At 46.3% G+C, this 15,861-nt stretch overlaps 1 protein-coding gene across 2 annotated transcripts in view; it reads right to left on the bottom strand.

Moving 5' to 3' along the window:
* Positions 1-15,861, bottom strand: part of Irf2 (interferon regulatory factor 2) — a 106,924-nt gene that overhangs the window by 20,055 nt on the left and 71,008 nt on the right. For both annotated transcript variants that reach the window (XM_028857674.2, XM_028857675.2), the window contains exon 6: positions 7,065-7,182. In XM_028857674.2, coding sequence (XP_028713507.1) covers positions 7,065-7,182 — 118 coding nt within the window. The remainder of the gene's footprint in view (positions 1-7,064; positions 7,183-15,861) is intronic.

The following is a 15,861-nucleotide window of genomic DNA, read 5'->3' as shown; positions in this document are numbered from 1 at the left end:
TCTAGGTCTTAGTAATGTCAGAAGCTCAGACTGAAGCAAAGTTTTATGGACCAAAAGGTATCCCTGGGCCATGAAGCCTCACCTCTGGATTCTGAGTGCAGATTCAAGCCAAGTTCACTGGTTTTAGTTTTTACTAGGTGTCTCCAGAGTCCATTCATCACAGCATCTCAGCAGGATATTACTGTGATGTAATTCATGACTTGTCACCCACTTGCCTGAAACTCTGAAGGAGTAGTGCTTGCTTTGGGGCACTTTACTGTCCACATTATGCTTCAACTTAAAATATATATATATTAATTTATGTGTTTGAATGTGTGTTTGTGTGTGTGTGTGTGTGTGTGTGTGTGTGTGTATGCATATTTGCAGGTACCTACAGAAGCCAGAAGACAATGTCAGATTCCCTGGAGCTGGAGTTACAGTAAGTTGTGAGCTGCCAAACTCTGATCCTCCTGAAGAACAGCAAGCACTCTTAATTGCTGAGCCAATTTTCCAGCCCCCAATCTCAATTTTAAACACCCTCTCAATAATTTGAATAAAACCTCAGACATAATCTTTCTTAGCTCCATTGAAGAGAAGCAGTCTAATTTCCCCTTGGTAGTCTGGATCACCCACCCCTCCTAATACTGTTATTCTTTTCTCAGCCTTGGCTTAAGGGCATCAGAAGCCCTAAGTAGGCAGAGGGAGGTCTGAGTTTCCTGGTAGAAGATCTTTCCCTTCTGCAATCCAAACCTCTAGGCCAGCAGAACTTAAGTCATGGGAACAGGAATCAAAAATTTCCCTAGTGGGTCACTAGGGGTGATAGTGAGTGGAACTATTCCCTTTCCCACACCTTGATTCCTGGATCCAAGGATCCTGGCTATGGAAGAAACAGTACATATACTGGATGCTGATTCAGAGCATATACAGTCTTTTGGGGAACCCTGCCCCAGACCTCCAGGCTGCTGCCACCTAATTAGTGCTGTAAATGTGTCTTCAAAAGGCCACACCCATCTTTCTGTCAAGGCAGCTGCTTCAGAATGTGGGAAACATGGTAAGGCCACTGGATTCCATGGTTGTGGGCTGACCTGTCACACTTCTCTGGCTGTGAAGTGAGTTCCTTGGTCAGCAGCAATACCGTGTAGAAAATACCATGATAGCGGATAAGGCATTCTGTAAATCCATGGATGGTGGCTCTGGCAGAAGCATCATATGCAGGAAAGGTAAATCTATAACCAGGGTAAGTATCTACTCCAGTAAAGATGAAGTATTGTCTTTTCCATGGAAGAAATGATCCGGTCTAGTCAATCTGCTACCAGATCACTGGCTGGTTACCTCGGGGAATGATGTCATATCTGAGGCTGCTCAGTGTTGGTCTCTGCTAGCAGCAACTGTAGCCAGGTCAGCCATGATGAGTTGAAGTCCATGTTGTTGAGTCCACACACAACACCCATCTCTGCCACCATGGCCACTTTGTTTATGGGCAATGACAAGGATGGCTGGGGAAAGAGCTGACTGTCCACAGAATGGGTCATCTATGTACTTGATTACTCAATTCCTCCTCTGCTGAAGTGACTTTTTGATGATCAATTTACATGGGACACAAGTATCTTCACATCCTTAGTCCATCTCAAGAGATCTAGCCACATACTTCTTCCCTGGATACCTTTCTCACCAGTTTTCCAACCATGCCCTTTTCAAGTCCCTGATCATCCGGAAAATCCACTGGCTACAGCCCACGAATTGGTGAACAACTGCACATCAGGTCGTTTCTCCTTCCAAACAAAACGTATGAACATGTGAACAACCCAAAGTTCTGCCCACTGTGAAGATTTCCCTTCACCAGTACAAGGTTGTCCAGAAAGGGGTTGTAATGCTGTAGCTGTCCACTTCTGAGTGATGTCTGCATAAAGTGCAGAACCATCAGTAAACCAGGCCAGTCTTCTTTCCTCACTCAACCAATCACAGGGCATATCCCATGAAGCTATAGGTGCAGGCTTGGGAGCAGTCAACATTAGGAAAGGAATAGAAACCATAGGCATTTGAGCAACTTCTTAATGTAACTTGCTTGTACCCTCAGGCCCTGCTTGGGCCAGATCACATATATACCACTTCCATGTGACAATGGATTTCAGTTGTGCACATCCTACTTTATGACTTGGAGGGTCAGATAACACCCAGCTCATGATGGGCAATTCAGATTGCACAGTAACTTTGTAGTCCATTGTCAAACATTCAGTTTCCACTATGGCCCAACCACAGGCCAAGAGCTGTCTCTCAGAGGGAGAATAGTTGTCTGCAGATGATGGAAGAGCCCTGTTCCAAAAGGCTCCAAACAGCATCTCTTATCTGTCATTGACACCTCACGTACCATCAGGTCTGCTGGATCATATGGTCCAAGTGGCAGAGTAGCCCTCACAGCAGTCTGGACCTGTGAAGAGCCTTCTCCTGTTCCAGGCCCCACTTAGAGTCAGCAGCTTTCTAAGTCACTTGATATATGGGACAAAGTAACACACCCACGTGAGGAATGGGCTGTCATCAGAATCCAAAGAGGTCTACTAAATGTGCTTCTTTCTTGGTGGTGGGAGGGGCCAAGTGCAAGAACTTATCCTTCACCTAAGAAGGGATATCTCTGTATGCCCCACAGCACTGGGCTCCTAAGAATTTCACTGCGGTGAAAGGCCCTTGAAATTTTGGTTGGATTTAGTTCTCATCCTTTGATGTACAAATGTCACCAACAAGTACAAAGTGGTTGCTACCTCCTGCTCCCTAGGTACAATCAGCATGTCATCAATACTGCAAACCAATGTGATATTTTTTTGAAAAAGGCAGCTGACCAAGATCTCTTTGAACAAAGTTTATGATACAGGGCAGGCGAGTTAATATATATATATATATACACTTGTGGTAAAATTGTAAAGGTATATTGCCGGCCTTGCCAACTGAAAGCCAATTGCTTCTGGTGGTCCTTATGGAGAGGTACCGCAAAAGAGGCATTTGCTGGATCAATAGCTGCATACCACATACCAGGAGATGTGTTCATCTGCTCAAGTAAGGACATCACATCTGGTACAGGAGCTACAAGTGGAGTCACGACTTCATAAAGTTTCCGGTAGTCAGCTGTCATTCTCTATGATCCATGTGTCTTCTGAACTGGCCAGATAGGAGAGTTGGAGAGAGATGTGGCAGGAACCACCTCTCCTGTACCTTGATGGTGGCACTAATTTCTTCAGTTCCTCCTGGAATGGGATGTTGTCTTTGACTCATTATTTTCCTGGCAGAGGCAGCTCCAATGGCCTTTTTGTTGTTGTTGTTGTTGCTGTTTTCAAGACAGGGTTTTTTTGTGTAGCTTTGCACCTTTCCTGGAACTCACTTTGTAGACCAGGCTGGCCTCAAACTCACAGAGATCCACCTGCCTCTGCCTCCTGAGTGCTGGGATTAAAGGTGTGTGCCACCACCACCTGGCTTCCAATGGCTTTCTTTTAGCCTTTCCAACCATAATAGCCCTCACTCCACAAGTCAGGGGGCCAATGTGAGAATTCCATCAATTTCTAAGTGTATCTATCCCTATCATACATTCTGAAACCAGCAAACTGACTACAGGGTGAACTGGGGAACCCCCTGTGCCTACTGTGAGTTATATTTGGGCCAACACTCCATTAATCACCTAACCTCCATAAGCCCCTACTTTTAACTGGAAGGCCACAGCATGTCTTAGGGTCTCCCGGAATCAATGTCAATTCAGAGCCAGTATCCAATAGACCCTGGAAAGTCTGGTTGTTTCCTGTCTCCCAATGTAGTTACGCTTGTAAAGGCCATAGGTTCCTCTGGGAATGACTGGAGAAAGGCTAACAGTAAACTTTTCTGTATTTTATCAAGGTCCTTCCTCAAGACAACCTGGCCATCCCTTCATTCAAGGGGTTCTGGGTCTGCAAACCGGCTCAAGTCTGGAAATTGGCTCATAAGCTGAGATTCTCTTTTGCCATGATCCAATGTAACCTCTCTTCCATTTGTTTGAGGATTTTTCCATTTATATAGATCAAACTAAAATGCAGTAGGCTTTTTAATCTGGTTCATGCCTGGAAACCATATTGATTAGCCAGTACTAAAGGTCCATATAAGTCATGCCACCGTAAAAATCATGTCACCTGTATTGCCCATTATGGGTCAGGCCATTATGAACATTGTTTAGTCTATACTGCTCATTACGATATCTATGATCACCTTGCTTTGGCAATTCAGTGATGTCACCTGGCCCTTCCTACTTCGGGCCCCAATTAAACTCACTGGATTTAATTCATCCAGCTGGGCAGCAGCATCTTCAATCCCATGGTCTGACACAGGGAAAAGACAACACAGCTCTTCAAATGTGCAGGCGCCCCCTCACCATTCTGCTGTCTTACAGGATTAGTGAAGGCCATGTCTTCCGGGTCTTCCCACTGTGGAGGATGAGGTTTTACACAGCATGCTCACTCTAGCGCTGCTTTCCCTGATCCTTAAAATCCATCATCAACACTAAGCCAAGGGATAGCAGGCATCTCCAACCTTTTTTTAGTCAGTCATCTTCCGAGAAATGCTTCAGAGCACCATTCAGATTTTCGACACCATTTTTAACTGAGCAAGCTTCCACACTAAAAATAAAATCTCCACTCTGTGGGTTCCTACCAGTAAACTCAGCCTGACTCAGTTTTATGTTCCTTCTATCACTATCCCACACCCTTAAAATCCATTCCCACATGTATTCACCAGACAAATCAGCAAACTTGTTAAGCTCATTATTAGTGTATGTGGTGCACCTCCTTGGGGTCTACACTTCCTTTTCCGTCCTCTAGGAGCCTGCTGAGCCTTAAGTCTGGGTATAGGTCTAGAAAAAACCGTTGGTGGGCCCTGAGGGACCTCAGTATTGTCTTGCTCATCATGTCCTTCAGAGAGGGTCACTGATGTTCTAGCAGATAATGAAAGATTAATTTCCCAGTCAATGATGAAAAAGGCAATATTCAGGGGCTGGGCATGTGAGTACATTTTCTGCTGAGGGTGGAGAGGCTCCTTCCTAACATAAGATAAGCCCTTGAGAATCTGAGGGTTCAAAGATCCCAGCTTCAATTGGATCCTCCCACACATCTCCACCCCAAGTTATAGGATCCCATTCTTCGCCAATTAATGCCCTTCTTTTAACCGTCCACACTCTCCAACTCGACACCCTCTAAGGCTGCAGCTTGAATTTTCACTGTTATTCAGCCAACCTTATGAGGGCTTTGGTTTAATTTTCTACAACTTGTGCTTTGTGGCTGCTGGAGTGAAGATTTTCTTCCAGGGAACACTTGGAGACCTCTAGGATGTATATGTGCATCGGGGCTGGTCAGTTTTATCAACAAGTTCTTTGTTGTCCTACACAGTATCCCAAGATGCTAGAAGTTGGCTAATTGATCACGGAACTCATTCTTTTCCTTTGTCAATTTATCCAGAGGTACTTGGAGCAATCGACCAGCATCATCATTTTCCTTATTTTTCCACAAATTGTTAAAAGTTTTATATACAGAGTCACCAAACCTGTTGCTTCTCACAGTTGGTGAATCAGGATAATTAAATGCATGTATCTCCTTAAGTTTGTAAACTAGTTTGCACCATGGGCTTTTATTATTCTCCAAGCTCCTAGGAGAGGCTTCAGTAACTGTGTTGGTAAATTGGAAAGCCTACTCCAGATACTAAAAAAAAAAAAAAATCATCCTTATACTTTTGTTGTTCTAAAACCACTTGTGGCATCAAAATCTGTCTTAGTCGGGGTTCTCTAGAGCAACAGAACCAATAGAATGAATATATATGGGATTTGTGGCCTGGAGGCTGCGGTCCAGCTATTCTAACAACGGCCGTCTACCAATGGACAGTCCAAGAATCCAGTAGCTGTTCAGTCCATGAGGCTGAATCTCTCAGCTGGTCTTTAGTATGTGCCAGACTCCCGAAAAAGCAGGCACTAATACCAGTGAAGGAATGGACTTGCCAGTGAGAATGAGGGCAGGTAGGCAAAAATCAAAAACCTTCCTTCTTCCATGCCCCTTCTATAGGCTGCCAGCAGAAGGGGTGGCCCAGATCAAAGGTGGATGGTCCCGCCTCAAAAGATCTGGATTACGGTGGGTCTTCCCACTTCAAATGATTTAATTAAGGGAAAACAAATCCCTCACAGCTGTACCCAGCTGCTTGGATTTTGGCTAATTACGGATGTAGTCAAGCTGACAGCCAAGAATAGCCACCACACCACCTCTGAGGGGACCTCATAAGAAGTCACCATGCTTCCTCTACTGTGCAACTCTGGCCTGCCTTCTGTTCCCTCAGATGTTTTCTACTCAGGGTTTCTGTCGACATCATGTCTGCCTCCGTGTGTTACCTGCTGCTCCTCACAAACCCACTATCGGGCAATGTCACTCTTCTGAGGACACTCGCCAGGACAACCATGTAAGTCTGGTTTCTAGGCCATTCCCAATTACCTCTGTTTTCTTCCCTTGTATCACAGGCCACAAATGGGGGTGCTATGCTTACCTGTGTCTTTGTCTGTTTACTGTGTCCCCACAAAAACTGGAATAGAGCTGAACCTGTTCCCTATTGACTCCCTGCTCACAGAACTGTGTATGGATGGTAGAGAACTCTCAGCGAGTCTGTAGCACCAGCCCGTCCTTTGACAGAATGTTTCTGTGCCTCAGTTTCTTGGTCTGTAAAATGAGTGCCACCTCTGGGCAGGTGGACACAAGGCAGAAGCTGGGGGGCCACAGGGACGGCTTTCCCTTTCCTCGTTCCCAAGTTAAATGAATGACATTTTTGTCCATGGGACTGAACAACGAGTGATGAAGAGCCGCTAACCAGTAGCCCCCGGGGAGGAAGCATTTCGAAGGCCTGGTCTCCTTTTCTTGGTTCTGACTCGTCTACGAACCTTTATTTCATCTGCGAAGCGCTGAAATCTGGGGACTAGAACTTGTGTTTGGATGGGTTCCAAGACTTCCCCTTACTGACTGTGTTGTTTTGAGATGACTGTTTTGCAAAGTTCAGACCTTGGAGGCTGCTCGTGAGTATAAAAATAAGATGTCAAAACAGTTTACCTATGATGTTCACCGTACTATCCACTTCATTTTTTATAGCTGAGGTCAGGACCGCATACTCAGGAGAAAGGTCACTTACTCCATTACTAAGCCCAAAAGATGACTCAACTGGTTCTTGCTAGGAAGAAGAAAAGAAAACAGAATTGAGAACACTTCCTTCCCCTCCCTTTTCTTAGCTTCAATTCTCCCCCTGTCTAATTGGTTGAATCCTGGGGTTAGTCATTGGCATCATGTCCCAAATGCGTCCCCTGCCTCTCTAAATTAGCCTGACATTCAAGAAGTCAGCTATTCGGTTTCTTCGATTGTTTTTTTCCTTCAAGGAAATGCTCTCAGCACATCTGGCTTGCCTTCAGGAAATACCTGCAGCTGCAGAGGATAGCTCGGGGGTGGGGGTGTGGGGGTGTGGGTGGAGCAGAGCTGCAGCACGATGCATGTCCTGTGCTGCGTGGGTCCCCGAGACGTCCCCCTCTGAGGGAGGACGCAGAGGGACCAGCTCCTGGATTCTCTCAGAGGAAAGAAGCCACATCCCTGTTTTTGCGATCACTTCTTAGAACTAACTCTGCCTCCATGACTAGCCAGCGACGGGAGCCCCGAGGAAGGTGGTGAGCATTCCGGTACGCTCGGTGGTTGGGGTACTGCCACTTGAGCACACTGCACTGGTGGTCTGATGATAATGGGGACCCCAACCTCAGCTGAAGCCTCCTCTCACTGGCCCATCGCCAGACAGGCAACCCCACCTCCACAGCGTCACATAAACGTCCTTCTTGGGCCTAAAAAGGCCACCCGGCCCAACAGCTAGCTACACAACGGCACTGACAAAAGGGGAATCCCTCCATTCCTTGTTTGACCTCCGCATCTCTTCTTCCTTCAAGCACCCTTGAACCGTCCACTCCCTGGGAGCACCAACCCATCAAGGAAAGCCAGTCCTGAGGCGCACGCGACTCTGGGAACTTGCATGAGCACACTGCCTTCCCGTAAGACTACGTGTGTTTCAGCGACAGCAGAGGGCCGAACAAAAGCCACAGAAGACAACTCCCGGGGAATCCAAAATGGTGGAAGAGGCTGGAGAAGGAGGGGGACGACAGGGCTGCCAGCAGAGGAGGCTTGTGGGAGTGGTAAAGGCAGGAGTACTTGGCATTCTAAGGCATGTGAGGCACTCTTGTCAACTGGTCACACTGTGGGGGGGGGGGTGTCAAGATCAAACTCCATGCAGTCCCCGTGGCCCTCTGGCAAACTCCCATGATTATTATGGCTTTCAAGGCCACGCCACCTTGATGTTCAGCTCAGCTTAACAAAACAAAACAACAACAACAACAATAACAAAACTCACTGTAGGGTTTACCCTCTCTACCAAAGGTCAAATACCTAGAAGGGCCCAGGGCAGGTCCCCTGAGCAGTCATTTTATCCCTCCTTGCTGTTCCACTAAAAGGCTTGTGCTTTGGGGGACAACGGGGCAGGGCAGAGGGGGGGAGGATCTTACCAGTTTTCCTTCCTTTACAGTCAAACATCTGGACCAATGGCTGCTTTTGCTAACTCTGCCTCCCCACGAGCACCCTTGAAAAGGCCCACCATCCCGCCTCACCTCCATCGGCAGAATGAAGCCCCCAGAGGTCGGGCTAAGAAGAGGACTCTGGGGTCAGACCAAGCCTGGCTCCTTTGTGTCTCACTAGTTGGCAGGCTGAATTTAACCCTTTAATCCCTTCTCAAGGCATTGCGGACATCTGTGTGCTGAGAACAGTAATGGGTACCACACCGCAGGATGAAGCGTACAGGAGATGAATATAGACGCGGCATTTATTATCAAATAACACCCGCTACCGTCACAGGTCACCAGTAAAACTGCTTCCCAAATCCATAGGCCCTTTCTCAAGTCCCTTCCTCAGTTCCATACTCTGGCCTCCATTTGTTGTTGTTTTGTTTGAGATAGAGCTTCTCTAGGTAGCCCTGGCTGTCCTGCAACTCTATCTCTGTAGTCCAGGCTGACCTCAAACTCATAGACATCCCCCTGCCTCTGCCTCCTGAGTGCTGGGACTAAAAGCATGCACCATGCCTCCATTCTCAACACCCTGAATCCCCTGACACTGCTATGGGTGCCCACCTCCCAGGGCACCGTCCTTTCTCTGTGGCTCTCTTAATAGCCCCTGTTCTCCTCCCCAGGCACGTTCCACATTCTATTACGCCACTTCCTTTCCTCAATTCCTCCTCGAGGAACTAAGTACGGGTCTCTAAAGACAGGACAGGAAGAACCGCTTCTGTATGATCTTCTTTGGTTTCCTTTTTTAAAAAGTTATTCTATTTCTACATTTCTTACCAAAGTAATGAATCAGTCAGGTTTGCATTATTCAAAAATTGAATGATTCTGACTTTGCAACAGAAACTTCTAAGTGTTTCACATGATCTACAGTTTAATGGGTGGCAAGTGATACTTTTGTCACTTCTAGTGAGAGAAAATTATGACTCACTAAATTAATTTTCCAAGATCATGCTCCATTTAGCCTGCTGAGACACAGGAGCTGAGCTAAGCCTTGGTCTATGCAGCATGTTCAAATGCAAAGACAGTCTCTGTCTTCTGCGTTCATCCCGATGGAGACCAAGATGGGTCTGGGTGGAACAGAGATGGATCTGGGTGGAAACAGAGATGTGTCTGGGTGGAACAGAGATGGATCTGGGTGGAACAGAGATGGATCTGGGTGAAACAGAGATGGATCTGAGTAGAACAGAGATGGATCAGGTGGAACAGAGATGGATCTGGGTAGAACAGAGATGGATCTGGGTAGAACACAGATGGATCTGGGTAGAACAGAGATGGATCTGGATGGAAGAGAAACGGATCGGGGTGGACCCCTACTTCTCTCTGCCTGCCTGGTGCCCTGCCTGCAGCAGAACTCTCAGCCAATGGCTACTGAGAGACTATTTAAAACTTGCCTTACTCCTGCCACCACTCTGGGCAAACTCTCGTCGCTGCTGTCACTCCGGAGGGACAAGATGGTAACATGTGCAGCACAATGGGCCATGCATCTCCCTGACACGTCTCCTTTGAGGGTGTGGAACACAGCATCCCAAGAGAGATGTTTCTTTAAGCATTCAGTTGAAAGTTTTAAATAATTAGAAATGAGCATGTCCAAAGCGAAACTGGGCCAGCAAGATGGCTCAGCAGATAAAGGCATTTGCCGCCAAGCCTGATGACCTGAGTTCAATCCCTGGACCCACGTGGTAGAGAGAACACACCACCCCCTAAGGATGTTCTCTGACCTCCACTATACACTGTTCATGTGTGGGCATGTGCACAGACACACAAACAAATAATAAATAGTATAATACAAGCATTAAAAAACCAGATTACATTATAAACCCAAGGATTCCAAACTGTGTCTATGTACATGCACAGAGACAGTGGAAATGATGGATGGCCTGTTCTGGTCACCTCTAATGGCCCACTTCTGCCTTGTCTCACTGATACCTCACTCTAGCCCAGTGAGTCCTGAGCCTCATGTTACATAGAGGCCTTCTTACAAAGCAATACCTGTGGCTACCTTGCTTTCTAACTCTCTTGCGTCACTCCAACAAAACCAAACAAACAAACCATGCTCAGGCAGATTCCCTCTACTGTGCATTAACCCTGCCAAATATTTAGGCTCAAAGTCATCTTCTGCAATTACAGAATCTAAGACCTGCTGTAGAGCTTAAAGGATTCTAAGCAAAAGGAAACTGGCCATGCTTACAACTGTGAAACATCCTGCTTTGGTTGCTCTCCGGCTTGGCTTGCTAGATGGGCTTAGAGTGGACCTGAGATAAAGCAGCAGAGGAGCTGGTGGCAGAAGCATCTCACGCCTCTGCTCGAAGCCCCTTCTGCCTCACCCCTGTACTAAAGCACTTTGTCTAGACCTGCCCTCGTAGGGCCTGATGGAAAGGCCATAAGAACATTTCCACCCTGACCCACCTCCTATCCCAAAATGCTCTCCTAAAGTCAATTAAGGGCATCTGCAGGGCTCTGTTAGCAAACGGTCCAGGCTGAGCTTCACCAACACAGGCAGGGAACTGAACCTCGGAGGGTACACAGACCGCCACAGCAGTCACAGCACCACGGAGATCAAAAGCCGAGGTGCAGCCTCCAGCCCACCTTTCCCCTCCCTTCCCTGGAGCACACCCATCCTTCCTGGACTCTTCCCCAGCTCTCCTGCACCTTCCCTTCTGACCTTTGCCCTTGGCTCCTTCTTCACTTCCTTTTCTTTCCCTTCGTCTCAGAGAATTTCTGTCTTAGAGAAGGCCTGCTTTCAAGGCTTCCAAAGTTGTTCTGGAGTAAATCGATCGCGCCTTTGAACCTCAGAGAGTCAGCGTGACATGTGCTTGCTAGGGCTCTCTCTCATGCCATACACAAGCTCCAGGCCTAGGATTCCCTCCCTGTACCCTCCTCTTTAATCCGCTCCTGTCTTTTCTGACCATACTCAGAAGAAAGGTCTCCTGTCCACTGCAATGGTTACCATCTCTGTCTAAACTTGCTAGAGTCCATCATTCTCTTCCTCCTACCATGGATTGCCATTAAATATAAACTCCACTGGGCTCCAAAACTTCACCCCAAGTGAAGCAGTTCAACGTTATTTCCTAAAGTTATCCATAGACATGTGAACAAGAATTCCTGGTAAGAAGCGCTGTCTGTAGAGAATGACCCACTGAATAGAACTTTAGTCATATAAAGTAATTGGAACGTTGCAGGTCCAGGACCAATTAGCTGACCGTGAGCTAGCTTTAGCCTCCATAATAGTCATCCTTGTCCCTCTGTGTCGGAACTAACATCCTATGACTAATCAATAAAAACTTTAAAAAATGTATTAATATAGCAATATACTATACTACCTTCCACCAACTCCAAAACTAAGAATGCCATCAGGGGGCTGGGGAGATGGCTCAGTGGTTAAGAGCACTGGCTGCTCTTCCAAAGGACCCGGGTTCAATTTTCAGCACACACATGGCAGCTCACAACTTGTCTATAACTCCAGTTTCAGGAGATCCAACAGCCTCATATGGACATACATGCAGGCAAAACCACGAATGCACAGGAAATAAAAATAAATAATTAGAAAAAAAGAATGCCATCAGATATGAGGCCTTTGGAAAAGCTTCCCCCGTCTTTCCATAAGCACCTCTCTGATGTAGTCACCAATGCATTTTAAACGTGCCTTGACTTGTGATTTTCTTGATTCTGTAAAACTGTGAAACTTCATGGGACTGCTTCCATGTTGGAACATGGAATTTGGAGTGACTTAGTTCTAAAATGAACCATCTTTTCTTTCCTTTAAGGTGAAAGCTATCATTTCTGTGTCCATTGTGGTGGTATTGTGTTCCCCAAAATATTGTGCACCCTAGTAAATTTATCTGGGTTCAGAGAACAGATAGCCACTAGATACAGAGGCTAGAAAATGGTGGCACTCACGCCTTTAATCCTAGCATTCCAGAGACAGAAATCCCTCTGATCTCTGTGAGTTCAAGGCCACATTGGAAACAGCCAGGCTCGGTGACACACACCTTTAATCCCAAGAAGTGAGCCTTTAATCCCAGGGAGTGATGGCAAAAACAGAAAGGTATATAAGGCGTGAAGACCAGAAACTAGAAGCATTTGGCTAGTTAAGCTTCTAGCTGGTTAAGCTTTCGGGCTGTGAGCAGCAGTTCAGCTGAGAGCCATTGGGATGAGGACACAGAAGCTTCCAGTCTGAGGAAACAGGATCAGCTGAGGAACTGTCGAGGTCAGGAAGCTGTGGCTTGTTCTGCTTCTCTGATCTTCCAGCCATCTCCCCAATAACTGGCCTCAGGTTTGATTTTTATTAATAAGACTCTCTAAGATTCCTGCTACAGTCCATAGATGTGATTTAGCCCAGCAGCAGGAGAAGAGAAGGACCAGAGATGGCGCCTAACCTGCTTCATCCTCCTAGCCTGCTTTATCCAGAGCAGCTCTGGTGTGTTTTCAAGGAGATCGACTGATACAGGTTCTCTCGTAATCACAGTTTCAAACCTAAAGATCTTTCCCAAGCAGAGAAGGGGCTGCTGCAGCAACAGCTCCCACAGGTGGTCACCATCCTCTCTCACTGGGAATGCACAGTTTTAAATAGCTCTGGTCTCAGTTGCGGTAAACAGTCCTTCGAGAAAGTTCTGCAGAACCAGTATCCGCTCTTCTGTAACTCCTATCCACAAGTCTGTACTCAGAACTAACATACACCAATGACTTTCACCAGATGACTTTAGGCTGCGTTCTATTCTGTTTCCATGGTAACGCTGATGCTTTGATCTGGAAATACTTGGGTTTTCCTCTGCAAACTACCCCCAAGGCAGGAAGCACTTACTCCTTCTTACCTGTGCGCATCTTTATTTCCCATTGTTCTCCACACAAAACCCACTCAAATTAAGCCAGTTTCCATATTCATTCAGAGAAAAATCAAATAACTCTAACCTCTAGACCTTCATTCAAGAAGTTTCTGGGACTAGGGAATGCTGACCATCTGATCTGGGCCACATTTCCGTCCTCAATGTCTGGCTGGGGTTCTGCAGTTTCCAAAAGGCTGAGGCCCGAGTTCACTGACTCTCTGAAGCTATGGCATCTTGGGAAAATGACTCAGCCCCTGTGTCTGGATGGACTTCTTGGATATGACCATCACAGGAAGAGCTAAATAAGGTAATAAAGTCATTTAGGGGAACTAAAAATTGTCAACACCTACTGCTCTGCCTACTTTTAGCCTTATTGTCCTTGGTGTTGTCTATATTCCCACAGAGCAATCTGTTCCATGGTATTTTTTGAAGCACATACTTTCCCTGATGATGTTCAGGCTAGGATGCTCGCTGATGTTTCTCTCATTCTAATCTCCTTAGGTAGACAGGTAGCCCCCATGTAGGCCGAGTTTATTTCAGTGATACATGGCTCAGACTGAGTGGTGGGAATGAAGATATTCTAGAGATGCATCTGTCTCAAGTAGATGACCTTACAAAATGTGACTGAAGCCCAGGACTGGGAAGATGTTCATGTTCTCTGCCTCTATTTAAACTTGAATCGCCTTTCATGACCCCAAAGACAGACTTGAGGGGTTTACTTCATCTTTCTATTTTTCTTCCCAGTGTGGTCAAAAAATTTCTATTTTTTTTTTTTTGCTTTCTACTATTAATTTGGCTCTTTTATTGAGGATGGGTGACCAAACATGGCTTAGAAAACAGGCTGTGACCCCAAAGTTCAGTATGACAAGGTGGTCTAACAAATTATTAGGACTGTGTGAAATCTCACTGGGAGACGTTTCCCACTTGGATGGGGCCTTTTCCTTCTCCCAGCATGAGATTTCTGGGAAATTTCCCATTTCTTTGGGGTTCATTGTTTTAATAGCTCGGCCATCTCTTCAGAATACCTTCACTTCTGCCAGGCCAGTTACAAGCCACCAGTTTGTTTTAAGTCCTCAATCTGGAGGTGTCTGTGTCTGAATAAATAACAAGAATGCGGATAGGAATGAAGGCTAGAATAGATTTAGTCAGTGTCAGGTATGTGTTCATAAGAAGCACTTTTTTCTACTCCCTTGACTTGGCATAAGAAACTCCATCTTGGTTTGAGGAAGGGGCTTATCATGAAGCTCAGGCGGGCCTCAAATTTAATATCCTCCTGCTTCAGCTTTGTAAGTGGGGAATGACAGGAAGACGCTGCCGCTCCCAGCGTGACTCGGTTTTAATTCTGACAGCCTCTCCGCTCATCTCCACTTCCCCGTAGAGAGCCACAAATCTTGGAGAAACTATTCTGTGGGCCAAGGAAGAGCCTACAACCAACATGTCTGTGGCCCAGGAAAAAAAATTCAAGTACTTGGCTAGCGTGCCCTAACTATTGTTTGCTACTTAAAACTTTAGCTTGAATTGAAGACTGGGAAGAGCTTGCTTCCACAGCTGTAAGTTATTGCAGTTCTAGGTACACAGACAGTTTTCTCAGGTCTCTAGCTCATCTAGCCACTCACGCGTTGGCATACAACTGAAGAATTCAACCTAGGTGTTCTGTTAGTTTCGTGGTTGTTTTGACAGGGCTTGTTTTATTTTTTGAGACAGGTTCTCATGTAGCACAGGCTGGCCTCAAGCTATGTGGCTGCGGCTTACCTTAAAACTCCTGGTCCTTCTCCCTCCACACCCCCAAGCTCTGGGATGATAGGCATGTGCCACCAAGCAGAGCTCAGTTTACGTATTTTGACTCGCAAAAACAACACACAAAAAAGTAAACTATTAATAGTTATTGAAGAAAATCTTTGACTATATGATCCCACAGCAATCATGGGGTTAATTCTGCAGGGACCCTAAGCCATGCAAGAATCGGGGAAGCCCACTGGCCTTATTCCTGTTCCACTGTAACACTGCAAGACATAGGCAAAAAAAATATCTACATCCAAAGGTCAGGCTGTACTATGCATGATTCATCAACCCTCCACTGCAGGAGCAATGTCCCTTGAGGAAGACAGTGTTAATCATATCTTTGTTACACAAGGATTTCATAACATTCGCTGCGAAGCAGAAGCTTCCTTCACCCACATGATTGCACCTAAGGCCTCTCAGTTCCTGGTTCAACATGGCTGAGCCCAGCCCAAGGCTATGCCTTCCCCAGCTTGCTCATTTTAGAGGCCCCACAAGAGACGAGCCCCACAAGGCTGATGTAACCAAAGGTACTCTTTACTTAGGAGAATCCCACACGCCATCCACCTTAGGACTCACGTTTCCTCATGTTCCCATAGTCCTGAAATACTACATGTCTTAACCTTGACTCTGGGCCCCAGTTTCAGGAAGCAGTTTTCC

This window comes from Peromyscus leucopus, chromosome 17 (assembly GCF_004664715.2).
Source record: "Peromyscus leucopus breed LL Stock chromosome 17, UCI_PerLeu_2.1, whole genome shotgun sequence".
NCBI classification, from domain to species: Eukaryota; Metazoa; Chordata; class Mammalia; order Rodentia; family Cricetidae; genus Peromyscus; species Peromyscus leucopus.
Note: the sequence above shows the minus strand (reverse complement) of the source record. Positions and strands in the feature narration are given on the sequence as shown.